Raw genomic sequence first — 26,122 nt, 5'->3', positions numbered from 1 at the left:
AAGTGGGGTTTTAACCTTTATATAGTGTGCTAAAGTCGGTGGCACTGTAGCAATGCAGCACTATAGCAACGCATTTCTGCTCTATCAGCCTAACTTGTAATGTCCATAATTCTCTACTCCAATGTCGTATCGACAAGAGGTTTGTTGCGTTGGAAACTAGACTCGTCGAAATTCACTTTAGCATTTTGAAACACCTTTAAACTCCTAATATACTAGGAGATATACCCCTCCAAAGTTGACTAAAAATCTGCCCAAAATTCTGCCAACTATTTTTTCTAAATTTTTTTCGACAAATTTATTTTCTTCGATTTGCTTGGTCCCGGAACCTTGAGGCACTTGCTTGACACTTGTTAAGAGTATTCATTAACCTTATAACGGTTCCATGACCTCTTCGAGCTTACTTTAATTTACTTACGACGTAAACGACACAAAAAAAATTCGAGGTGTAACACTTATTCATATTAACCATTCCCTCCATAAGTTTCTGCAATTGTTCTTGAATTAAAGAGCGCTTCTCCTCTACATTTTCAGAAGACTTGTCTTTATTTTTATCTCTTTCCATGATAAGGAGCCGAGAATCAACAACTCTGATACCAATTGATGCACAAACACAACAATAAAATGAAATTGAATCAATCCTGGGGAATAATCTCGAGGTGAGTGGCAGCTAGATCAGTGATTAACCCGAGAATAGAGCTAAGTAGAGAAGCGTAATTGAGGAAAAAGAGAGAACTGAATTGTATTTCAATAAATGAATCCAAATGTACATAGGTAGTAAACATTGATACAACAATCTATAATGCAAGGGCCTAAACTGTTGGCCTAAGGAACAGTGCGAACTAATTAACTGTTTTCCGGAAATGAAGCTAACTACTCAACCAACTGTTAACTGTACTAACTTCAACTAATTCTGTGAACACTTAACTAACTTGATCCAGCTGCTCTTAATCATGCATCATTTTTTTTTAATTTAAAGCCACCTTCATGGTGGGGGGTTAGGCGACCCTGTCTTGTATATTAAAATCCAAAACGAGAATACATGAGCTCGAGGTACATGCTGCCTAACCTCTCAGAGTCTACTTAAGACAATGGACATGACCATTGTGCTATAATGTTTCTTCCAAGACAATGTCTTGTTAAACATGCAGAACTTTTCGCCCGAAGGCTCTTTACAGTTGATGAGAGTAGTGCTCTCATATTTTCCTTTGGGCTCACAAAAAAGTAGGTACCAACTATACATTATGTACCACATCACTGAGATTTATTTCTTTAGCTTTTTTGTTCCTTACCCGAAAGTTTGGAAAACCTGCTTTGTCCAGATTGATCAGACCTTTGACCTTTAGGGGGAGATCATCAAAATTGTTGTAAAGCTTGTTGGTCTGGAACGAGTGGCTCAATGAAGCAAGAGTGTCCGCCACCTTGTTAGTGTTATATCCCGCATTTCTGTACAATCGGATAATTCAAGACAATCGCGGGAAGACAGTAACCAAGGACATATTTTTACTTTGCTTGGCATATAAGTTGTTATGAAAATTTTGAAGTGGAAATAATGAGAAAGGTTAAGGGCATAAAGGGAAGTTGCAATATGACTCGTGGGAATATGGAAGAATACGAAGGGTAAATTTGGAATTCGGAAAAATTGTTTTCATGAACTACAAGAATTAGCCAATATAATTGGGCTTGAAAATTTGCAAGAAAACCAAAGGCCCAACCGGCCATAGGGCATGGGCTAGGCCCATGTTAAATTAATTCATGGGAATTAAATAGATGACTAAGTCATCTTTTGCTACCATTCTCTAGAAACTTCAAGACAAGCAAGAACAAGAGAGAGAGGAGAAAAACATCTAGGGTCATTCGGCCATAACAAAAATTGCCAAGGAAAAGTGATAAAATTCTTTCAAAAATCATTTCCTACCAAGTAGAGGGTCCTTAACAAGGTGGAGTGATCATTGGCACAAGAGAAATCCATATTCATGCAAGTTTCAAGTTCTAGCTAAGTGAAGGAGTGGAGAAGAAGCAAGGTGAGAACTTGTGTTCTTTTACATGTTATGAATATTTATGCATGTTGTTGTGTACAAAAGTGGATGAAATTCATGAAGAACAATAATATGGATGTGGCCGTGAGGTGTAGAATGTGTGTGTAGGTGTAGGAATCATGTTTCAATTATTTTATCTAGTGTTTGGTTATTATTGTTATGAATACTATGTTAAAGTTAGAAGTTGAATGATGTTGGTGAAGTTGGCCGTGTAGTGTGTAGTGTGTATGTAGCCATATATGTGTGTGGTATGGGAAATGGATAGTGAGTAAGTTTGTTTAGTATGTTGGTTGTTGTGTTGTGGAGTTTATACTACAAACGAAAGCCTAATGAGCTTAGTGAAATATTAGTAATTGGAAGCTTGTTTTGGAAAGTTATGTGAATTGAATGTTATGTTCTTGCATGTATGAAATGTAATGATATTAGAATGGTGTCGTGGAAAATGTTATAAGATTGTTATTGTGTTCATTGGAGTCCGAAGGTTTTGAAGAAAGTAGTGAATCGATATCATGTATCTTGAATCGAATATGTGAATCGCTAGTGTGGTTGTTGAATTTATATTGATAATTTGGCCGGGTTTGAATTCCCGGATTGTGATTGATGAGAATTTGATTTTGTTGAATGTTGAGGATGGCATATTAACAGAGGAAGTGCTGCCGAAATTTCGGTAGCCAAGTGTTTCCTTAAGATTCTAACTCTAAGTATCCTAATAAGAGTTTTGGTAAACATGACCAATTCGCAGATTTTGACGAGATTGCAACGTGAATTTGGAATAGCAAAAGGAGCGGAAAGGGGTATGCAAGGCTTCACCCTTCTTTCTATGGCATGTCTTAGGTGTAATAAGTCGGGTACGAGCCTCGGGGACAACCCTATTCCCCGGAACCCGCACCTAAAGTTTTCTCCTTTTTGTTCAATAGAATTGAACTAGAAAGTGTGCAAAATGATGGAAAGATCGTCTAAACCCCTAGAACTTGCATAAATGGGACCCGAATACCCTAGAACCCTCACAAGTAATGCTATGACATGTAACGTATGCAAATAGTATACGCTGCCTCATCCGGCCCGAGGTGGGCCCGTTATTCTCGGATTTTCCTTATAGTCTTGTTTGACTTACTTGAAGTGAATCTAAAGGGGACCTTTGATCCCGATTTCGCCACCAAATGATAGGTATTATGACTACTCTAACGAGGATACTTCCATGATGATAATGACAACAATGATGTTAGACAAGAGTATATGCCTATGATAAGTACTACCGGAACGATTCCATGACTAAGATTTCTAAGCTAAGTATTCGATGTGAATAGGAAAATGATAAACTAATTCTTGAATCTTAATTATATCCCCTAGCTATGACTTTACTTTCTAAAGACTCCCAAGCCTATGAACTGTCATCTATGACGCCCACGATTTCATTCTACGTTTACTTTAATACTATTCTCCGTTGACCATCTCACCTTAAAATATTTGTCCCTTCGAGGTGAGACAAAAGCGATCACAAGTATTCCATAATGTAATCGGAGGTCACCGACCTTACGTCACTCCGGTAGGTACATGATTTTCTTTTGACTCCCTTGCGTGCTTATATGATATATATATATATATATATATATATATATATATATATATATATATATATATATATATATATATATATATATATATATATAAAACATGTATATTTATATAATATATATATATGTATATAAAACATGAATATGTATATAAGATATGTATAAGTATATAAAATATGTATATGTATATAAGATAAGTAAATGTATATAAGACATGTATATGTATACAAGCTATGTATATGAATACAAAAATATGTGTACGTATATAAGATGTGTATATGCATACAAAGTACATATATGCAAGCTATGTATATGAACCTGGGCTGGGGGGAAGGGATACATGGGGGAATGGGAAGGGAAATATGTTTCACTGCCACCTGATCAGCTGGCTTATCATCCCGGACGCGGGGTGCCTGGACGCGGGATATATGGGTGAGCCGGTGTATATCGGCGCTATGTGGGTGAGCCGGCATCGTTCGGCGCTATGCTATGATATGACCTACCATGTCATGACCAGACATGCTATGATAAGACATGCTATGACAAGCTATGCTATGATATGATACGCCATGACATGCAATGCTATGACAGGATACACTATGACCCGCTATGCTATGACATGATACGCTATGACGTGCTATGCTATGACATGATACGCTATGACATGCTATGCTATGACGTGCTATGCTATGACATGATACGCTATGATACGCTATGACATAATATACCATGATATGATATGCTACGACATGATATGATACGACACGCTATGATATGACATGGTATAATATGATAAAACATGACGTGATATAAATCCCATTTTCTATACCTATGAATAAGAAACGTTTTAAAAAGGAAAAGACAAGCATGCATGGTATCCGGCCTGACAGGGGCGTTCCTACGCACAGGTTACTTTCTAGCCTCATCATACGTCCTACGACCTTATGATATTGTTAATCATGCTCTATGTTTCTATTTGTATTATCTTCCATGCCTTACATACTCGGTACACTATTCGTACTGACGTCCCTTCTTGTGGACGCTGCGTTTCATGCCGCGCAGGTCAGCATACAGGTGGACTTGATCCTTAGGAGCTCTACCAGCCGCACTTGACAGCGCTCCAGTTGTTCCGGAGCCTCACTTCCGCGGTACTATTTTGTGTGTGTATATTCGGGCACGGCAGTACCCGGCCCTTTCTATGTATAAGTGTACTATGTCTAGAGGCTCGTAGACAGATATGCCCAGTCAGTCAAGTACAGTTAGATATATGGTGTTTTGGCATTTTAATGTTGTTGTATAAAGTGATAACGAAGTTTACTAGTCTATGTTCATAATGACGCTGCTAATGTTAATGTTCAGTAACGAAAAAAAAATATGGAACTGTTCATACGGCTTGCCAAGAGGAAAAGGTAAAATGATAGATAAGGGGTGCTCGGTACAAGTATCGGGTACTCGTCACGGCCCCTAGCTGGGTCGTGACAGTTAGCTTCTCTAAAACAGTGTTGAATCGACTAAGAAGTGCCAATCAAAGCTCTTTTAATTTCATTGATGGCTGCGTCAACTTGCCAAGGGATCTTGAATACATCTTTAACCCATGCTGCAAGGATCATGGAATCAGTTTCCAATTCCAATGAATTTATCCCATTTTGAATGCTCCATTGGATGCCAAAAATAAGAGCTTTGGCTTCGGCCACATTGCTGGATACCTCATCAAATGGGATGGAGTATGACATGATCATCTTCCCTTGAGAGTCTCTGATCACACCTCCTCTACCACTGGATCCATCCTTGTGACTTCCATCGCTATTAATTTTGAGAAATTTGATGGCTAGTCTCTTCCAGAAGACTGTCCTGCAAACTTTAAAAGCCATTTTTTTCTCAAGAAGGCAAGTTAGTTCCATCCAAGATAGGTCATATTTAAAATTAAGAAACTGAAGTCTTACTACGTTTAAAATATTTTGGGAGATCTGATAAAAAATTCTGGGCAACAAAGGTTTTTTACTGCCATATTTTCCACTGCATCTTGTTTTCCACAAAAACCAAGTAATGATTATAGGGCAAATTTTGAATAGAAAAGCAATAACAGGATTAGAAGGTCTTGAATTCCACCAAGTATCAAGGGCAAGCTGCAAGGAATTGAAATGGCTAGGAATGCCAAATTGGCAACCAAAGTGGTTCCATACAGCAGCCGCAAGTGGTCCGTCAAGAAAAATATGATTTAAAGTTTCAGGTTGCGCTATCCTACAACAGACACAGTTAGAAGTATCATTAGTATGAGCTCTGTTAATAATATCCTCGGTTGGGACTTTCCTTTTAAGAATTCTCCACACAAAGAAGGACATTTTGAAAGGTATGGACTTGTTCCACAATTTGCTCATAAAAGGAACCTCTCTTCTAGGTGACCTCAAGAAATTCCATGCACTTCCTGTCGAAAAGTTGTCTGAGTTTGTTTTCATCCAGCATGGTTTATCCTCTACATCGTAGAATTTGAGATTCATATGAAGAATGTGATCTTTGATGTTATTAGGTACATCCCCACAAGCATTCCAGTACCAGTTTTGACCGTTAAAGGCATCTCTAATGACACTCCTACTGGGGACAGTCCTTGTTGGTAGTAGTTTATATAGAGGACCTGGAGAAGTCCATTGATCATACCAAAAGGAGACATTGCCTCTACCAATATTCCAGAAAATGGACTTCTCCACTTTTTCTTTGATGTCAGCCATGGATTTCCAGTTGTGGGATTGACCACTCCTCCATTTAACAGTGACAGGACGGGATCTAGGACTATATTTAGCCTTGAGAAATTGACTCCACAGAGAGTCTTTGGTCCTAAATTTCCACCATTGTTTGGCACTATAAGCTTTACAAATATCCATGAGCTTCCTGAAATTAGCTCCTCCCTCAGTATAGGGAAAAGATAAATTATCCCAGGATGCCCAGTGTTGTCATTTTGCACCATCAACACCACTCCAGAAAAATCTGTTGAATTCTCTTTCAATGATCTTAAAAACAGTAGAGGGAGGGTGCATAACAGCAAGTAAATGGGAGGGCATGGCTTGAAGGACATGTTTTAAAATGATACTTTTACCTCCAGTTGAAAGAAATTTATTATTCCAACCCCTAGTTCTTGCCAAGATTTTATCTATCATACCAGAGAAGGTGGAAATTCTCTTTCTTCCCAAATAAAGTGGACAACAAGGTACTGGAAGGGGAAGGATTCATTTTTCATTCCAGTTAGTCTAACAGCTCTGTCTGTCATTCTTAAACTATCTTTCGGATGAAGAATTATGGAACTTTTATGCTTGTTAACTATTTGACCAGAAGCTTCTTCATAAGTTCTCAGCACCCGCATGATCCTTTTTAAGGATTTCCTGTTACCACTTGTGAAAAGAATAACATCATCTGCAAAACAAAGGTGGTTAATCTTAGGACCATTCTAATGCATATAAAAATTCCTAAAATTCAAATCATCATGTAATTGGTTAAGTAAAACAGATAGTAATTTAGCACTAAGAACAAAAAGAGAAGGGGATAGAGGGTCTCCCTGTCTAAGTCCATTTTCTGATTTGAAGAAGCCATATCTGCCACTATTGAGGACTATTGAGTACCAATTATTGGAAATGAATCTGAACACCAAATCCACCCATTTTTCATCAAAGCCAAGTTTTCTAAGTACAACACAGGGGTAAGGCCATGACACCTTATCATAGGCTTTGTCCATGATAACTAGGTTTCCTCCCTTGTTGGGCTTATTCATATTGTTGATGACTTCCTGAGCCAAGATAATACTTTCCGATATCATTCTTCCTTTAATAAAGCCACTCTGGTTTTTAGAAATGATATTTGGAAGTATGGAAGCAAGTTTGGCATTGATAAGCTTTGAGATGATTTTGCTAGTAACATTGCATAAACTAATAGGCCTGAGGTCGGAGAAAAATTGCGGATTTTCCACTTTGGGAATCATTACCAAGTAGGTATGAGTGTAGAATCTAGTAAGGTCAGCAAAGATGTCCACTTCTTCTGAAATTTTATCCTCCATCCTGTCCACTTCTTCAAAGATGTCACCAAAGGTTACCCTGGACCAAACACTAAGGGCCTTGCAAGTCTTCTTCAATTTCTGGTGAAGAATCCACAAAGGATTTCCATAGATGTTCTCTTCCCAAGATAGTTGAACAACAGTGAGAAAGTCATTATGTTCAACCCAAAAATTCAAGAACTTAATAGGATTAGAATCTTCAATATTAACATTGATCAATAGGGGGGCATGATCAGACCCTGATCTTGGCAAGTGGTTAACAGTAGTGAAATCAAAACCATTACTCCACTCAGCATTGATCAAGACCCTATCTAGTCTTTTCCAAATGGCTCTATGACCTCTGTTATCACACCAAGTGAATGGATCGCCAAGAAAACCAGCATCTTGTAAACCAAAGTCCTCTATATAGTTCAAGAAATCTAAACTGTTGGAAATATTGAAAGGTCTGCCTCCTTTTTTCTCCTCAGCACTGGTAATAACATTAAAATCTCCAAAAATTGCCCATGGACAGTCCACACTTGAAGAAAGAGTGTCAATAGCTTCCCAAAGGTCCTTTCTTTCCTCACTATTACATTTGGCATAAACAACGGTAAAAATTACCTTATCAATTCCACAAACACCTTTAACGCAAGCAGAAACATATTGATCATCAATAAATAGAACGTTGACATCATATACATCATCCCAGAAGAGCCAAATTTTATTGTTGGGATTACAAAAGAATTTGTCCATGCCAAGCATAATTCGAAAATTATCTCCTAAACCATCCTGGTTTGGATCCTGTAAGACAGGTTCCTGAAGAATAATGAAAGAGATTTTGTATTTGGTTTTTAAAATTTTTAGCCTATCAAAGGCTCCCATCGTTCTTATTCCTCTAATATTCCAAGACAGAAAACTAATCATGGGAAACATTAAGAAGGGATTTTTTTGTGAGCCTTTGAACTCATGTTTTTAGAGGGGAGAATTTGCCTTTCATGATTTCCTGGCTTTTGGACCCTCTTGGGGAGAGATTTCCCGCCATGGATTGCTCATCATTTGAATTTGTAGACATATTAAATATGATTCGCCTTGCATTTTCGTCATAGGATTTGGCACAATCTGAGAGATCGTCATCTTGGATAGAGTTATATTCATCACTCCAATGACCCTCCTCATGATCTGGTGGTTCTCCAGCTTGTTCGTTAAGTCCTTCTTTTTCTTGTAGAGATTCAAAAGCATTTCCAATGTCTGTAGTGATAGCTCCTCCTTTTATATTGTCTCCTGGAAGAATCCTTCTACAAATACCATTTTTTGAGATCACCTCTTCAAAATCAGGCTCCTTTGACACCTCTAATATCCTATCTGAGAGGATACTAGAAGAAGTAGTGGCAGTCTCCTTATTGGTAGATGTATTTGGTCCCAGACCATCCTTCCCCTGGTCATTCTTCATATCACAATTATTCGACGTATTCTGGGATGACAAAATGATCCCTGTAGGTTGGTAGATCTGGTTGGTTTTAGTAGGAAAATCCTTTTTGTAAGTCGACTTAGGGGCAGATTCAGCTTTTCGATCAGTGGCCTTCTCATTTTGGGGATCTTTGCTTTGATCAACTTTGGTGATGTCAAGATCGTTCGAATTATTTAGCACACTGTCATCATCTCTTGCCGTCTCCTGCTGAGTATCCTTGTCACTTTTATCTTACTTTTTTTGATCCATCTTATCTTGTTTGGTGATTTTATTGGGTTTTTTTTCATGTTCTGATTTTCCTCATCGCCTGAAGATTTCTTTTGCTGCGCAGGTTCTTTTTCTTTGTATTCCTCATCTTTTTTGCCCTGAGGGACCTGTTTGTAATCCTTATTGCTAGTATTGCCTCTGGTAGAGAGCTTATTGTTGTTAGTGTCTTTTCCCCCATCCTTCACCTCTTTCCTTTGGTTCTCCAACCTCATTTGTTGAGATTTCTTCTTTTCAGCCCACTTACACACATCTAGGGAGTGACCAATCCTTTTGCAATGAGTGCAGTATTTTGGCATTTGTTCATACTCGATTTTCTGATAAAAGCCTTTCCAAGGGGAATTTTCATCCTCTAAGCGAATCCAAATCTTATCAAGATGAGGTTTCGTTAGATCCATGATAACTCTTGCTTTGGCTAGCCCCGGTCTGCTTTTAATCACAGTGGCATTATCGGGGGTCTGAGGGGTGCCAATTGGACTAAGGATTTGTTTAAGGTAATCCCAATGATAACAATTAAGAGGAAGGCCTGGCAATAACACCCACACAGGAGCAAATGGAGAGTCTTCATCCGGTTTGAAATCCGGAGTCCATTGCTCCATCCACATTTGCTGGCCGTCGATCTCGAACATTCTTCTAAAGAAAGCATTTTTTACAGTCTTCTTCCAAACTAAATATTAAGAAAACAGTCCTAAAGTGGAAACCCCAATTTGAACATTTCCTTTGACAGTCATCTTCTCAGCGAAATCGCTTCGAATTTTCTCTATCTGAGGACGAGTTTTGAGGAACTTACCGACTATTGTCCATTTGCAATGATTGGCCATGACACCATAGAATTACTTGGCTTTGAAAGTGACCGCTGGTACTCCATTGTGAGAGGAGACACGAGCCACGACTTCCGGTGCTCCTTCAATACTAGGGGTCAAAGTAGGTGATACAGCAGATGCATAAGAAAATTTTGGTGGGATTGTTTCTGTCGATGAGGTCGTTGCAGTTGGTGGTGGTAAGATCTGTGCCGGACGCGCCATTTGTTGGCCGTCCGGAGTGGCCATGAAGAGGCGCGTCGACGACAAACGCCACCGAAGGTGGTAGACCTCTATCGATGTTACCGTTGGTACGGGGAGAGTCCTTTTTCTTTTAAGAGAGAGAAATTTTTTAATCATGCATCATTTTGTCTGCCTCCTTTACCTATTAAAGATTCTGTTAACATTGTAGATGGCACTATCTTACCTCTTTCACGCTGTGGGTCTATGTCATCATACCGGATTGTTCATAATAGATTCTATTTTCCTGGACGTTAGGCGCATCGAGGCATCTATTCAGATGCTTGAGACATAATCCTAGCTAGCGAAACAAAGCTTCTACGTCTGTCCCAAAAGGGTTTTTAATTCTTGTTTCCGAAGCGAGTGATGAGTTTCAATTTCGCAGTTTTAAAACATTGTTAACAACCATCGTAGTTTTCTAGAAATGACTTTTCTCTTGTCCCTGTGATCCAGTTTGCAAGAGGATTGTTTAACATTTTACCCTTATTGTGTGTTTGATTTAAATAACTGGAACACCACTTACATCCTATTTTTTCTTTGTTGCATGCATCAAAGAATCCTTGAGTACGGTCATGACACTTATGTAGGAACCTTTTAAGTTGCATGTGATCTGTATGTGTATAAATTACTTTTAATCAACTTGTAGCAATTAGGTAGAAGATATGGATGTAAATATCATCGTTTGCATAGGTATACTTTCCTTTGAAGTTGATTTTTATACCAAACTTAATGAAAGATAACACCTCTGCATTATTGGCCAAAAGTTGTTTTATTCCTTTCTGTATTTATCTCATGAGAAAATGATATTGTCAGATAGAGATATATATTATATAGTATATAACTAATGAACTTGTGAATACTATGCTAAAATACACATAGTAAACGGAAGTGTGTGTGTAGGGTCCAAGAATGGATTAAAAACAAAAGAAAATTGTGTTTTAAAAAAAAAAAATCTTGACTGCCAGTAAGAATTCTTACAGAGGAATTAATTGTTAGGGTTTGTCCTAAATTTCATATTTTATTTGGATTCTACATAATTGTATTTTACTTAAAAAAGGATTTCTTGGTGGAAAAGATTTTTTTTTATGGAAAAGGACACTACCATATCTATTTTTTCGTGGAAGAGAAGTTTTAGACTTCTATAAATAGAAACCTTTTCTTCTTTTTCAATAACACAATAGCATCCACAATTTAGTCATTAAAGAGTTTTGTTTCGGCGAAGATTATTCTCTCAATAGATTTTAAGTTTTTTATATTAGCTTTTCCAATATGTAAGTCATTTGATCAAATCATATTAAGCTTCTAAAATCAGCTTATTTTGAAAAGTACTTTTTTTAAAAGTGCTTTTTAAAAAAGTACTTTTTGTGAGAAGCAGTTTGTGTTTGGCCAATTAATTTAAAAAACACTTTTGAGTAGCAATTAGTGTTTGGCCAAACTGTTAAAAAGTGCTTCTAAGTGTATTTTTCTCAAAAGTGCTTTAAAAAAAATGCCTATGGGGAAAAACTTTTTTTTTTTAGCTTCAGAAAAACTGCTTCTGCTACTCCCCAAAAGTACTTATTTTCTCCCAAACGCCTGTCTAAACACCTCACCTTTTTTAAAATAAGCACTTTTAGAAAAAAATAAGTACTTTTGGAGAAAAAAAAGCTTGGCCAAACAGGCTATAAATATTATGCTTCTTTTAGTATAGGTTATGTGTTGTCTGATTTGTCGTCGTTCAACATTTGCAATTGTTAGCTTCCGCATGACGTCATTATTATTTCGATCCCAACAAGTGGTATCAGCGGCAGGTTCAGCCAATGATTCAACAAGCGATGACAAAGTCAATGGCTCAACCAATGTTTCGGCGAGGTTCAAATCAATTTGCAATCAATTTCACGATAATGATGATTTTGTCCGGAGTGCTACATGTGGAGATGAAGTTTCAACCATATTTTCAACATCTTTGTTGTTGGATCTTTAGATATAAAGCAAAATATTTTTAAACAATTTTTAAGCCATAATATTTTTAACCATGGTAAGCAACAGTGATGAAGATTATGTGAAGGAGAGTCAAAATTATTTTGCTAGAAAATTCATTTCAAGGGGAGATTTGTTAGGGTTTGCCCTGAATTTCCTACTTTATTTGAATTTTACCACAATTATGTTTTACTTAAAAAATGATTTCTTGGTGGAAGAGGTTTTCTTTGCAGAAAAAGACACTACCATATCTATCTTTTCTTGCAAAATAAGTTTTAGACTTCTATAAATAGAGATTTTTTCTTCTTATTCAATAGCACAATACCATCCACAATATAGTCATTAAAGAGCCTTGTTTAGAGGGAGATTATTCTATTTTACATTTTTTATAGTAATTTTTACAATATGTAAGTCACTTGACCAAATCATATCAAATATTATGCTTCTTTTATAGTATAGTTTATGTGTCGTCTGATTTATCGTCGTTCAACGTTTGCAATTGTTAGCTTTCGCATGATGTCCTTATTATTTCGATCCCAACAGTAATCATTAATAGAACACGTGTAAGATATTGAATATGGAAGACATATTTTTGCATATAGCATATACAGGTATATATCAATACCCTAGAGAACAAATGCACTAACAACCTTTGCTTTCGGTTCAAGTGTCAATTAGTGCACAAAAATTCACCAAGTTAGTCCATTTGATTAATATATGTGTCCCGTCCAAATTTGACTAACATGGCAACTTATCTTTACACAATCGTCACTGAGAGTGATACATTTAGGAAGTCTTCAATATTAATCATCATCGGCCTTATTCGCACCAGAATCACTAAGGGAAGTCCACTAATTAACTAACCGAAGCTTGTTTCCTGGCAATTGCATTTAACCAAATAATGTTTTTTTTTTGTTCCTTTAGGGGCCCTAACGTAATATCCCATCTGATGGTAGAAATGTCATAATACAGTTTGAAATTTATGTACTTCAAGATTAATCTGAATTTCTAAATTTTCTCAAGTCCGTGTGTATCATCGGCAAATATAATATTACTATTGTCTGCAGAAATAGTAACAGTGCTAATTAATAACTAGAAAATTCTATACTGCATGACTTTAGAAGAAGGGAAACGAAAGGATGGACTACTTTAATCTTGGTATGGTGATAAATTTAATACTGAAAAAGAAATACAACAACAACAACAATAAGAGCTTCTACAACTCAAGTGTCATAAATCGTAAAGAACTCCGCTAATTCGTCATATTTTATAGGTAGCAGTTTCTATGTGTCTTTTTCTTAGCAAATGAGCTTAAAAGAGTAAATTGGAAAATAGCAATTCGCAGACAAAAATGACGCTTTTTTTTTTTTAAATAATAAGACGTAATTAAACATTTTAAAACAAAATTTACAAATAATAGACTTTTTAACAAACTTACCAATATTTACTTAATAGAACACAAACAAATTTGAAATGAAATAGGGCTCATGATCATGTTTATGATGATTGGCGTCGTCGCATTTTGCTGGAGTATATATTTTTTTAAGAATATATATGAGAGGAATCCTTCAATATTGATCAGGGCTTCTCAAACTGTGATAGCTGTTTTCTCTCCCTTAAACTTTTCCGCTTGTTTTCTTCTTTCTTGTTTATTTTACCGTGTTAATAGGTGAAAAAAAAAAAAAAAAAAAAAACAAGAATTGTTCTTTTTTTTTTTCTTCTTATTTAGCTTATTTGTAAAATTCTCAACCCCAATTTTAAGTATTTGTGTTCCAATACATCATTTGACCATATGCATAATTAATCATTGGCTCTATCTTGGATTAGGTTGAGCCACTTGTTCCACTGATCCTCCTATATCCATCTGGTGGAACAAGTTCCGTAACCCGTTTTAAGCCCACAGTCGTATCCATATTTTGTGATCCCTCATTTTTGCAGCGGTTTCTTACGATACTGTTACTTGCACTCTTATCTTCCCTCAGTTGCTGGAAGTTGAGCTTGATTTAACTTGGTTCAGTTACGGCTTCATTAGACGTCCCCCTTGTCTTGGTGTAGCTTGCTTTCTTTATGTGGGAGTGTTTCATTCATCTAGGCAACCCATTTTGTGTCCTTCTTTGAATGTTTTAACCACGTTTCTCTGTCCTTAACCAGTCATTCTTTCCTTCTCCCTTCCTAGAATTAAGAGCGAACAGAATCATTGTTTCAATTTCTGTTTGTACCTTTGAGCAAGCATTTTGATATGTCGACTCAGCTTGCTTTCTGTCACTTTTTCTTGCAAGAAGGATCAGAGCTTAGTATTAGGTGCCCAATCTTGCTTGGGTCCCTTTTCTTTACAACTCTAGGGCATTTGTTTTAGACCTTGTACAAGACAACTTGTTGCCTTTACCTGTTCCACCCTTGTTTCTAGAGTGTCGATCTGTGATTTTTGCTTTCTAACTTTGTAACCAATATTAGCAAGGCACTTGACTTCGAGTCGATCAACTTTCTCATGTATAGTACCCATGTTTTCTTCTGAAAATTCAAGCTCAGCTCCTTTTATGATGGGTACCGTATTGGTGGTCAACTTTAGTACTTCAACTTGGATGGTTGAGATGCATGAACCAAGTTGAGTTACTTGTTCCTTCAGGAAGCGATTTTCCTTGTCAATTCTGTTTTTGCTCTCCTTGACATCTGCGAGCTCGCTCTTTAGGCTGGCAATGGTACTATGCAACTTCACTCTCTCAGCACTTATGTCCCGGTATTCACTAGTCAAGTTTACTACCAAGATGATGAGACCTTTCTTAGACAAGTCATGTAGCTTTCTAAGGTCAAGATTACCCTGCATAGTTTTGTTATAGATGTTAGAATCTGAGTCTTGACTAGCAATTACAGCTATAGTATTACACTTTATCAAAAGGGGACACAACGTTGGTTTCTTTCTCCAATTAAAGTATCTTCAAGTCAAAATGGCAATTAGCAACATAAATTCGTTTTACAACTTACCGGAATAAGATTACAACAAGAGTCAAGTAACACACTACAAAAGTAACCTATTCACACCATATTCTCTATAGGAAACAACTCCAACCTAGTTGGGTTACTATATTTGACAGCAACCACTTTACACCGTTTGTTAGGTGTAATTTGAGTGTATCAATGCGTCGTTTCTAGGGGTTGTCTACGCAAATGCAGATAGCCCATGGGTTAGTCCAGTTCAATATGTTCCGAAAAAAGGTGGCATGACTGTTGTGCCAAATGAGAAGAATGAGCTCATTCCAATGATATAGGTTACTGGATGGAGAATGTGTATGGATTATCAGAAACTCAACACCGCGGCGTGCAAGGACCATTTCCCTATGCCTTCATTGATCAAATGCTCGATCGGCTAGCAGGAAGGTCTTATTATTTTTTCTTGGATGAGTATTTTGGCTACAACCAAATCAACATTGTATTAGAAGGCTAAGAAAAGACAACATTCACTTGCACCTATACAACCTTTCCTTTCTCACGACCCAACCGGAGGGCCATGATGGGCACCCGGAGCTAACCTACTGAGCACTACATGACATACATGAATCACATAATCATACCTGAGTAGGCCACAATGCTAACTGATAGATATCATCATAAATGCAAGGGATATATATATATATATACACACACACACACACACACACGTTATCAAACTGTGCCCATGTATACACGCCGACAAGGATGTCAAAATGGTATAACAAAATGTTGACCGAGTTGGTCATAGGACAACTAACTGTACATATCTATCTACGGGCCTCTACATGGACTACATAACATCATAAGGACGAATAATGTACTGAGTATGTAAGACATGAATTACAACATAATAAAGATATGAAAAGTAACAAGAGATGAGAGAAATAACCTGTACATCCAAATGCCTCTTAAGGAGGATTTCATACAGGCTTTCCTTTTTACAAATACATTGTTCATACATACATAATATAATACCGTACTCGACCATAATAGGCTCAGTGTCATCCGTACCTTGCCATATAGGCTCGGTGTTATCCTTACCCGGCCATGATAGGCTCGATGTTATCTGTACCCAATTGCAGAGGTGTGCACAATAGACGTCTCACTCGGCTGACTATAGCACAGCTCGGTCTGAGAAAATAGCTACATATATGTATAAAACATGCATGAGGGCTTAAAGAAACTTTACAACTCTGTCGGAGTGATGTAAGGTCAGTAAACCTCCGATTACCATTATGGAGTTATCATCACCGACATCTCACCTTGGAGGAACAATAACCATAAGATGAGATTAACAACAAAAAACAAGATCAATAACTATAAGACAAGATCAATAATTGTCACGCCCCAAAACCCACCCTAGACGTGACCGACATCCGACGTCATGAACAACATCGGAAGAACATAAAAGATGCACAATGACAGTTGAACCCGCCAGGTTCAATAATCACCTCCAACAGTTTATAAAATAAATTTAAACAAGTCATGATGTAAGAATAAAATCAGCGGAAGTCTTTATAATTTAAATAATTCAACCCAAAACATGATAGTGTGCCCGAAAGAATTAAACAACAACTCTTCTTCTACCCACATTCGAATGTATACTAAGGAGCTTCTAAGAATAAGGAATAAACAACAACTCATCGGGACGCAGCCCGAAAACTAATATAAATAAATGGGGTGTCCCACGAATAAGCATGTGGGTTCACCAAATCAGCAGCATCAGCAAGTTCTCCTAAATGTTCTGAATGTCACGAACCTGCTCTTCTTTGTTACCTAACAAACCATCAAAAAAAACAATGGTATGCCTGAGTACTTTGTACTCAGTAAATGCCTCGGGGACAACAAGTGATATCAAAATAAAGTGTAATAACATATAAAGAAATTAGTTATGAGGATAGTGTGACACAATATGGAAACAGTTATTCAGCTTGTTTATCTCAATGAAAGACAATTATGAAAACATGTTATAAAGTCCTTGTCAAGTTCCAACCTCCAAATATGCCATTTAAGTTAATCATGATTATTAACAACAGTTCCATTAAAATATAGAAATATCACACTTGCCAATACAGGCCCGAAAAATCAATCATAACGAAGGGATGACCTTTGAGGTTCCCTAATCATAGCAGCGCATCACACCAGAATATGAAATTCAACAGTGGCTATCCTTCCTCCCGAATAGCTAGGCATAATCACACCCCAGGTAGCGAACCCGAAATTGCCACTCTTCCTCCCGAATGGCTAGGCATTATCACACTCGGATCCATAGTGGCTACCCTACCTCCCGAGTAGCTAAGCAAAACACAACAACCAGTTTTCATAGCATAGAAGCCAATTCATAATTCATTTGTAATGTAGTCACATCATTAATTTTCATTAAGGTTCATTATGCCATATTGAAAGAATAAGGCATTCCAATCAATATTTTGAAAACGTTTAACTTCTTTATGAAAGATTTCCATGTCCTAATTCATTAATGAGAATATCATTACCAACCCTTAACCATCATTATTAAGCATCTCTTATAGAGGAAAACGTTCATAACATCATATACATATATAGGGTTTGTTACAATCTAGGTTTAATGTGGGTTTGTCCCCTCACACACATTAACCACCATTTAGACATGAATTAGAGTTCAAGAAACATGAAAAGATTACTTTTCTTTTCATTCATTAAAGAACCTTGAATGAAATTTATACTTCCAACAATAGTTTCAAAAAGTGATTTTCATTCAATATAAGTTTTCAAAAGAGAGACATATCTTAATTATGCTTTATGTATCTTAACAATTCACCTTCTTAGCGAAGAACACCCAAAACCCTAGCTTAAGTCACTTTGAGAAGGATTACTTTGCAAACCGTAGGTTTTTGTTACAAGAATTATGTTCAGAATCATGGGATTGATGTTAGAATGGATTAATAATGATAAAGATGTTCACACCTTTGAGTTCAAGACTTGGAGGAATGGTTTTCGTTCTTGGGGTTTTTTCAGAAAGTTGAGGAGTGAATAAAATAACTGAACTATTTATAATTTTCGAGTGAAAAATTGACGTTACGGTAGCGTGTTACGGTCCTGTAACGCGTGTTACGGTCCCGTAACGCGTGTTATGGACTGTAACACCTCACCGTAACGTGACAAAAATTTCCAGAATGTTTGGTGAAAAACGTTGACGTTATGGTATGGTGTTACGGTCCGTAACGCCTCACCGTGACGTGGACCAAAATTCCAGCAAAGACAAGCTTCAGTAAAACGGGCATAACTTTTTGTACGTAGCTTTGCTTGGGTTGGGCAACCTACCGTTGGAAAGATATTTCAAAGATATACAATTTTATCAAGTAGGTGTTTCCAAATTCTCAACAAATTTTCAAAAAATTCACCCAGAAGACAGACCTACCGAAAACTTAGGCGAGATTAAGAGCCCTTAAGAACTTCAATAGTTAGTTTGACTTCAAAACAACTACCTTCCACCCGAATTCATCCCGAATGGATTTATATAGATAAAATATCATCTTAACACTATATTTTTACACATTCACACCTAGTTCAAGTTTACGGGGTGTTACATTATCTCCCCCTTAAGATCATTCGTCCTCGAATAAGAATTGTATTCTAGGAAGGTCACTAACCACCAAGAATTTTAACTATGCAAATCCTTTGTGAACGACTAGCTCGAAAATTAACTCATACCTGAAATAGGGAACAAGTAAGGATATCTCTTCTTCATGTCCTCTTCCGCATCCCAAGTAGCTTCCTTAGTATTATGGTTTCGCCACAACACTTTAACCGATGCATCATCCTTTGTTCACAACCTTCTAACTTGGCGATCCAAAATCTGAGATGGTTCTTCTTCATAAGCCAAGGATTCATCAATCTCAACGTCTTCATAGTTCAACATATGAGAAGGATCAAGTTTATATAACCTCAACATCGACATGTGAAACAACAGATGAACCATGGACATCTCAACCGGCAATCTCAACTCATAAGCTACCTTTCCAACTCTTTTGGTAATCTCATAAGGACCAATATAGCGAGGACTAAGGTTGGCCTTTCTGCCAAAACGCATTACCCCCTTCATAGGTGGCACTTTCAAGAAAACCTTTTCACTAACAACAAATTTCAATTCTTTACGCCTCATATCCGTATAAGACTTTTATCTACTCTGAGCGGTCTTCAGTCGTTGCACAATAAGATTTACCTTTTCAATCACCTCATGAACTGAATCAGGACCCAATAATTCTACTTCTATGGGTTCAAACCACCCAATTGGAGATCTGCAACGCCTCCCATAAAGAGCCTCATAAGGAGCCATCTGAATACTCGCCTGATAACTATTGTTGTAAGCGAATTCCACCAAAGGTAGGTGTTCATCCCAACTTCCTCCAAAATTAATTGCACAAGCACGCAGCATATCCTCCAAAGTCTGAATAGTCCTCTCTGCTTGCCCATCAGTTTGAGGATGAAAAACGGTACTCAAATTCACTCCAGTACCCAAACCTTCCTGAAAGGATTTCCAAAAGTGAACAATAAATTGCATACCTCTGTCAGATATAATCGACGTCAGAGCACCATGCAATCTAACTATCTCTTTTCGATATAACTTGGAGTACTCCCCGCGTTATATGGCGTCTTCACTGGGAGAAAATGTATAGACTTTGTGAGTCTATCCACGATCACCCAAATCGAATCAAATTTGGCCTTTGTGTGGAGTAAACCCACAACAAAATCCATATTGATCACCTCCAACTTCCACTGCGGAATCTCGATATTCTGAGCCAGACCACTAAGTCTTTGATGTTCAGCCTTCACCTGTTGAAAATTCAAACACTTAGCCACAAAGTTAGAAATATCGACCTTCATGCTTCTCTACCAATAGTGCTGCTTCAAGTCCTTATACATTTTGGTTGATCTCGTATGAATCGAATACTTAGAACTATGAGCTTCGATCATTAATTCTTGTCGAAGACCATCAACATCGGGAGCACACAATCGTCCTTGCAACCGCAGAACACTATCACCAGTACCAGCAGTAAATGAAGTGTACTCACCCCTTTCCATTCCATCTCTCAGCTTTGCCAAAAGTTTATCATCATATTGCTTGGATTTTATTCTTTCCACCATGTCAGACAATGATGGCGTGATTCCCACTAACTCCCCATCTTTAGTTTCATCAAGTCTGACCCCCAGACTACCAAGCCTTCGAATTTCCCTCCGCATGGGCATGTCATGTGCACGCAAATAAGCTAACGTTCCCATAGACTTCCTACTCAAAGTATTAGCAACCATATTAGCCTTACCAGGATGATACAAAATGTTCAAGTCATAATATTTCAATCACTCCAACCAACTCCTCTGTTTGAGATTCAACTTCGCTATTTGAAGATGTATTGCAAGCTTTTATGGTCAGTATAAACATCACAATGCTCACCATAAAAATAATGACGCCAAATTTTCAAGGCAAATACCACGACAACCAACTCTAAGTCATGAGTCGGGTAATTCTTCTTATGCTTCTTCAACTATAGCGAAGCATAAGCAATCACCTTACCATTCTGCATTAATACACAACCCAAACCAATTCTGGAAGGATCACAGTACACCACATATCCACCAGACCCAGAAGGTAAAGTCAAAATAGGAGCCGAAGTCAACTTTGTCTTAAGTTCTTGGAAACTCTTTTCACAAGCTTCAGACAACTGAAACTTAGCAGTCTTCTGTGTCAATTTAGTCAATACAGAGCATATTGATGAAAAGTCTTCCACAAACTTTTGGTAATAATTTGCCAAACCCAAGAAACTATGAATTTCCGTCGCACTAGTTAGTCTAGGCCAGTCCTTAACCGCTGAACGTTTTTGAGGGTCTACTCTAATGCCGTCACCAATCACCACATGACCCAAGAAAGCCACAGACTCAAGCCAGAATTCACACGTAGAGAATTTTGCATAAAGCTCGTTCTCTTCAAGTGTTGTCAAAGTTATCCTCAAGTGATTTGCATGATCCTCACAACTTTTAGAATACACAAAAATATCATCAATAAACACAATAATGAAGTGGTCTAGATAAGGCTTAAAAACACAATTCATCAAATCCATGAATGCAGCAGGCGCATAAGTCAACCCAAAGGACATTACTAAAAACTCAAAGTGCCCATAACTAGTACGGAAAGCGGTTTTCGGGATATCCTTTTCCTTTATCTTAAATTGGTGATATCCAGACCTCAGGTCAATCTTTGAAAAGAACTTAGCACCCTAAAGTTGGTCAAATAGATCATCTATCCTAGGCAAAGGATATTTATTCTTAATGATCACTTTATTAAGTTGACGGTAATCAACACACATCCTAAGGGAACCATCTTTCTTTCTAACAAACAAGACTGGAACACCCCAAAGTGAGGAACTTGGTCGGATGAAACCTTTATCCAACAAGTCCTTCAACTGATCCTTTAACTCCCTTAGCTCTGCTGGAGCCATATGATAAGGTGGAATAGAAATAGGTTGGGTGTCGAGAATAACATCAATCCCAAAATAAATAAATCTATCAGGAGGGATACCAGTGTTATATCCCGTATTTTATACATTCGGATATTTCAAGATAGTCGTGGCAAGTTAAGGACAAGGCCATTTTCAAGAATTATTTTAATGTACAAGTTGTTATGAATATTATTTATGAACATTATTAGTATGGAAATATTGGGAAAGGCCAAGGGTAAAAAGGGAAATTTACAAAAGGGTCCATGGTAATATTGTGGAAGGCTAGGGGCAAAATGGGAATTTCACAAAAACTTCAAGAGAGTTCAAGAAGGGGTCCATTTGGTCGTGGAGTGTGTGTGTGGCGGGGGGGGGGGGGGGGGTCCTACCCCTTTTATGGGCTATGTAATTATATAAGGACCAAAGCTTACATGGCAAGACTCAAGTATTCATCTTCATTTTAAAGAAAATTCAAGAAAAATGGAGAAGGGACATGTGTCCAGTAGAGTCCTGTTTATGGGTGTGAAGCCGGCCACATTTATAAACAGGAGGCTGCGGGGCATCTAGGGATTGTTGACCTTCTTTCTGTCTTAGATTGTGCGATAGAGCCAAGTCATAGGAAAATGAGATTCCTTATATAAGCCTTACGTATGACGGAAGAAGATGAGCGGCGATATGGAAAGACACAGGGGTAAGTACTGATATATTCATTCTGTTACCCTGGAACTGGAAGCCCTGGATGGCTGGAATGTGTTATATAGCCGTGTGTTATATAGCTGTATGTTCTGTGACGTATTGTCGATATTTGCTACGTACAGATTTTGAAAAGTAGGAATGGTAAAGGAGATTCGGCCAGAATGGATACACCTAACAGGAAGAAGCGTGGAAAGGAAATAAGTGAGATGCGTTGTTTCATAAAGGTTATGGATTTGGTATGACACGAAGAATAATAGCGAGAAAGACGATTAGCAGCCCAGAGGATTAAAATGGATAACGTTTGAGGCTTAGTGGGAGCAAGGTCTGTTGGAGGATTCAGAAAGCCGACAATCGGTTTTGTGTAGATTATTATGTAAGGGTGGTGAAGTGGAAATTCAAACAGGCTGATAATCGAGTAAGAATAAGTAACGACGACGAAGGCAAATTTGTTACCATCAGGAATCTGGGAATCTAGGACGAAAGGTAGTGATACACGGAGGTGAAGGGTAAAACAGTAATTGTAAAAGAAAGGACGTGTTACGAAAATGTCTCAGAATATGTAAGGCTTTAATTTGCTCTAGATCATGTAATAAAGGTCATGTGTGGAAGCGGACGCGATTATATCAACATTAAGGCACCGGATTCCATCAAAGTTTCGAGGTTAAGCGTGCTAAGGTGGGGGCAATTTTAGGATGGGTGACCCCCTAGGAAGTATGCAAGAAATTCTATATATCCATACATAAGAGACAAATGAGAAGTTAGAGTCACCTAAGGGAAACTAGAGTATACGGAATGGCTGGAAACCTTAAGAGGTCGCGTAAGACGAGGTAGGCTAGACTGGAGAAGAGACAGAAAGTGCGTCACAGCTCTGGAAATTTTGATAGGCTTGAATAGCGTTTGGAAGTATTTTGTGGGTTAGTTGATAGTATATATATATATATATATATATATATATATATATATATATATATATATGAATGCATAGGATATCCCATATATGATTGTATCGGTGGATATGGGAGTTTCAGCAACCGGCGCTATGGTAAGGAAGGCATTAATCAAGTAAGGGTACCGAAGTCCGAGTGACAACAAAAATAAATGGTACGAGTATTACCAGGTAAGCTGCTATTATTTTTACTATAAGTTAAGATTTGAAATTCTAGTATAACGATATTTGGAAATGAAAGAGAGTGAGTAAATGGAAAACAAAGAGATCAAAGTGTCGGCGAGGAGTGTATGAGGTTGGAGGACCGATTTCGATAAGTGGGGCTAAAGGAATAATGACTAGGATAGGGGGATGTGAAGTAAGAGGAAGAATGCTTAGGCCTGCGATGATGCTGAGGTGAGAGATCTATAAAAGAATAAATGTGTAGCTATATTAATATAGTTAAAGGTTCGATGAACAAGGATAGGGAGAGTGAAAGTTGTAAGGATTATGTGCTAAGAACAAAAGTAGTGGGACGCTTGAGAAATATGGGCGCACAGCTACAACACAAACACGTAGTTAAAGAGGAATTGCGAGCAAGTGAGCTAAGCAAGTGAAAGGATGAATAGTGGATGGAAGGGTATGGAAATATGGACAAAATGATGACATAGACAGAAAGTAAAAGAAAAACTTAGGATAAGAAGTTTTCGATACGTTAGGCACAGAGATGGAAAGAGAGATGAGGAATAAGGTATAAACGAAGGCTCCAGAAAAAGACTGTTGGCATATAAGGAGCCCCTTAAAGGGGGGGGGGGGGGGGAGAACATATTATATTAGGCTTCAAGTCCAAAGGAGGAAATTTTATCGCTCGGGGCCAGAGTTCGAAACATATCGGCATATCAAAAGAATATATGAAAGGAGTAGAGACGAATTGACAAAGTGTTATAAAGAGTAAGGAAGAGGCTACAAGCTAAGTGCACAAAGGATCAGGGAGGAAATGATAAGATCCAAGGAATATTTCAGACAAAAACGACTATTATAATAAAAGTACCAACAAATTGGTAGGTTGAGAATTTTCTGAAGGAAAGAAAGAATGCAGTACCTATGAATGAAACAAAAGAGTTCATCGGACACTAGAAAATAGTTCATGGACCATTAATTGTACAGAGCATGAGAATATACACTATGGAATTGTATGAATCATCGACGTGGAGCGATACTTAATCGTGTCTGTAAGGAATTCACACCAGAGAGCAAACAAGGGATAACGATGGACGAAACAAGCGCTAATACAAAGAAATCAAAGACAAGTATACTTGTGTCAAGAAGTGACCTGGGAAGGACAAGGATAATGAGATGGCGCAGTGGATTAGAAAACCCATGACGTGGAATGAGGATTCGTGTAAAGACCCAGGAGTTCGAGTATAAGGAGAATAAGGTAAAAGATAAGAAATGAGTATGAAGAAAAGGACAACTGTAAAGGGACCCCCGAAGTGCTACCAGACCCCATAAGATCAGTTGAACATTCGAGGACGAATTTTCTAAAAGGGGGCAGGATGTTATATCCCGTATTTTATACATTAGGATATTTCAAGATAGTCGTGGAAAGTTAAGGACAAGGCCATTTTCAAGAATTATTTTAATGTACAAGTTGTTATGAATATTATTTATGAACATTATTAGTATGGAAATATTGGGAACGGCCAAGGGTAAAAAGGGAAATTTACAAAAGGGTCCATGGTAATATTGTGGAAGGCTAGGGGCAAAATGGGAATTTCACAAAATATTCAAGAGAGTTCAAGAAGGGGGCCATTTGGACGTGGAGTGTGTGTGTGTGTGTGTGGGTCCCCCCCCCCCCCTTTTATGGGCTATGTAATTATATATGGACCAAAGCTTACATGGCAGGACTCAAGTATTCATCTTTATTTTAAAGAAAATTCAAGAAAAGTGGAGAAGGGACATGTGTCCACTTGGTATTGGAGGGAGCTATATATATATATATATATATATATATATATATATATATAAGTGATGACCAAGCAAAACATAATTCATCACTTTGCAATTCTAGAAAACTCAAGAGAAAGAGAGAGCAAGAGAGATATTCGGCCATGACTATGGCCGAATTTGATGCCAAGGAAATTGAAGGAAAAAATAATAATAATAATTTTCTTTTAGCAATTTAACCAATTGGAAGGCCCTTTACAACGTGGAGTAGCTGTTGGAACAAGTAAACCATTTGTTCTTGCAATTTGCAACTATAGCCGAGTGAAGAAGTTGAGTGAAGAAGGTAAGGTTTAATCTTCATTTTCATATGTTATGCATGGTTTGTGAATGTTGTGGAGTGTGGAAATGGATGAAATTCATGAGATTGTGGATGTTGGTGCTTGGCCGAGTAGGTGTATGTGGTGTGGGAATGGTGAACTAATTTTATTTAGTATATTTTGGTTGTTGTGTTGTGGATTTTGTGATGCAAATAAAAGTTTAATGATTCAAGTTGAAGTTATAGTTGTTTGTGGCTTATTGTGAAAACTAATGTGATTCTAATATAGTTTCTTGAATTTATGAGAATGATGTTGTTAACGTGTGAATTGTTGGTGTGGTTGATGAATTTGGAAGAGAGAAATGTGTTGTTGTTGTCCTATTGGAGTTTGGAAGGTTTCGGTTGGCATGGTATATTGGTT

General features: G+C 37.6%; 1 protein-coding gene across 1 annotated transcript; it reads right to left on the bottom strand.

Moving 5' to 3' along the window:
• Positions 1-5,121: 5,121 nt before the first annotated feature.
• Positions 5,122-6,489, bottom strand: LOC132607909 (uncharacterized). The gene has a single exon (XM_060321988.1). The coding sequence runs from the start codon at positions 6,487-6,489 to the stop codon at positions 5,122-5,124; it is 1,368 nt and encodes a 455-aa protein (XP_060177971.1).
• Positions 6,490-26,122: the final 19,633 nt, after the last annotated feature.

This window comes from Lycium barbarum, chromosome 8 (assembly GCF_019175385.1).
Source record: "Lycium barbarum isolate Lr01 chromosome 8, ASM1917538v2, whole genome shotgun sequence".
In the NCBI taxonomy this organism is placed as follows: domain Eukaryota; kingdom Viridiplantae; phylum Streptophyta; class Magnoliopsida; order Solanales; family Solanaceae; genus Lycium; species Lycium barbarum.
Note: the sequence above shows the minus strand (reverse complement) of the source record. Positions and strands in the feature narration are given on the sequence as shown.

What these genes read in the sequence shown, in the direction of transcription:
- LOC132607909 (XM_060321988.1), bottom strand. Translation starts at nt 6,489, where the DNA reads ATGGATATTTGTAAAGCTTATAGTGCCAAACAATGGTGGAAATTTAGG.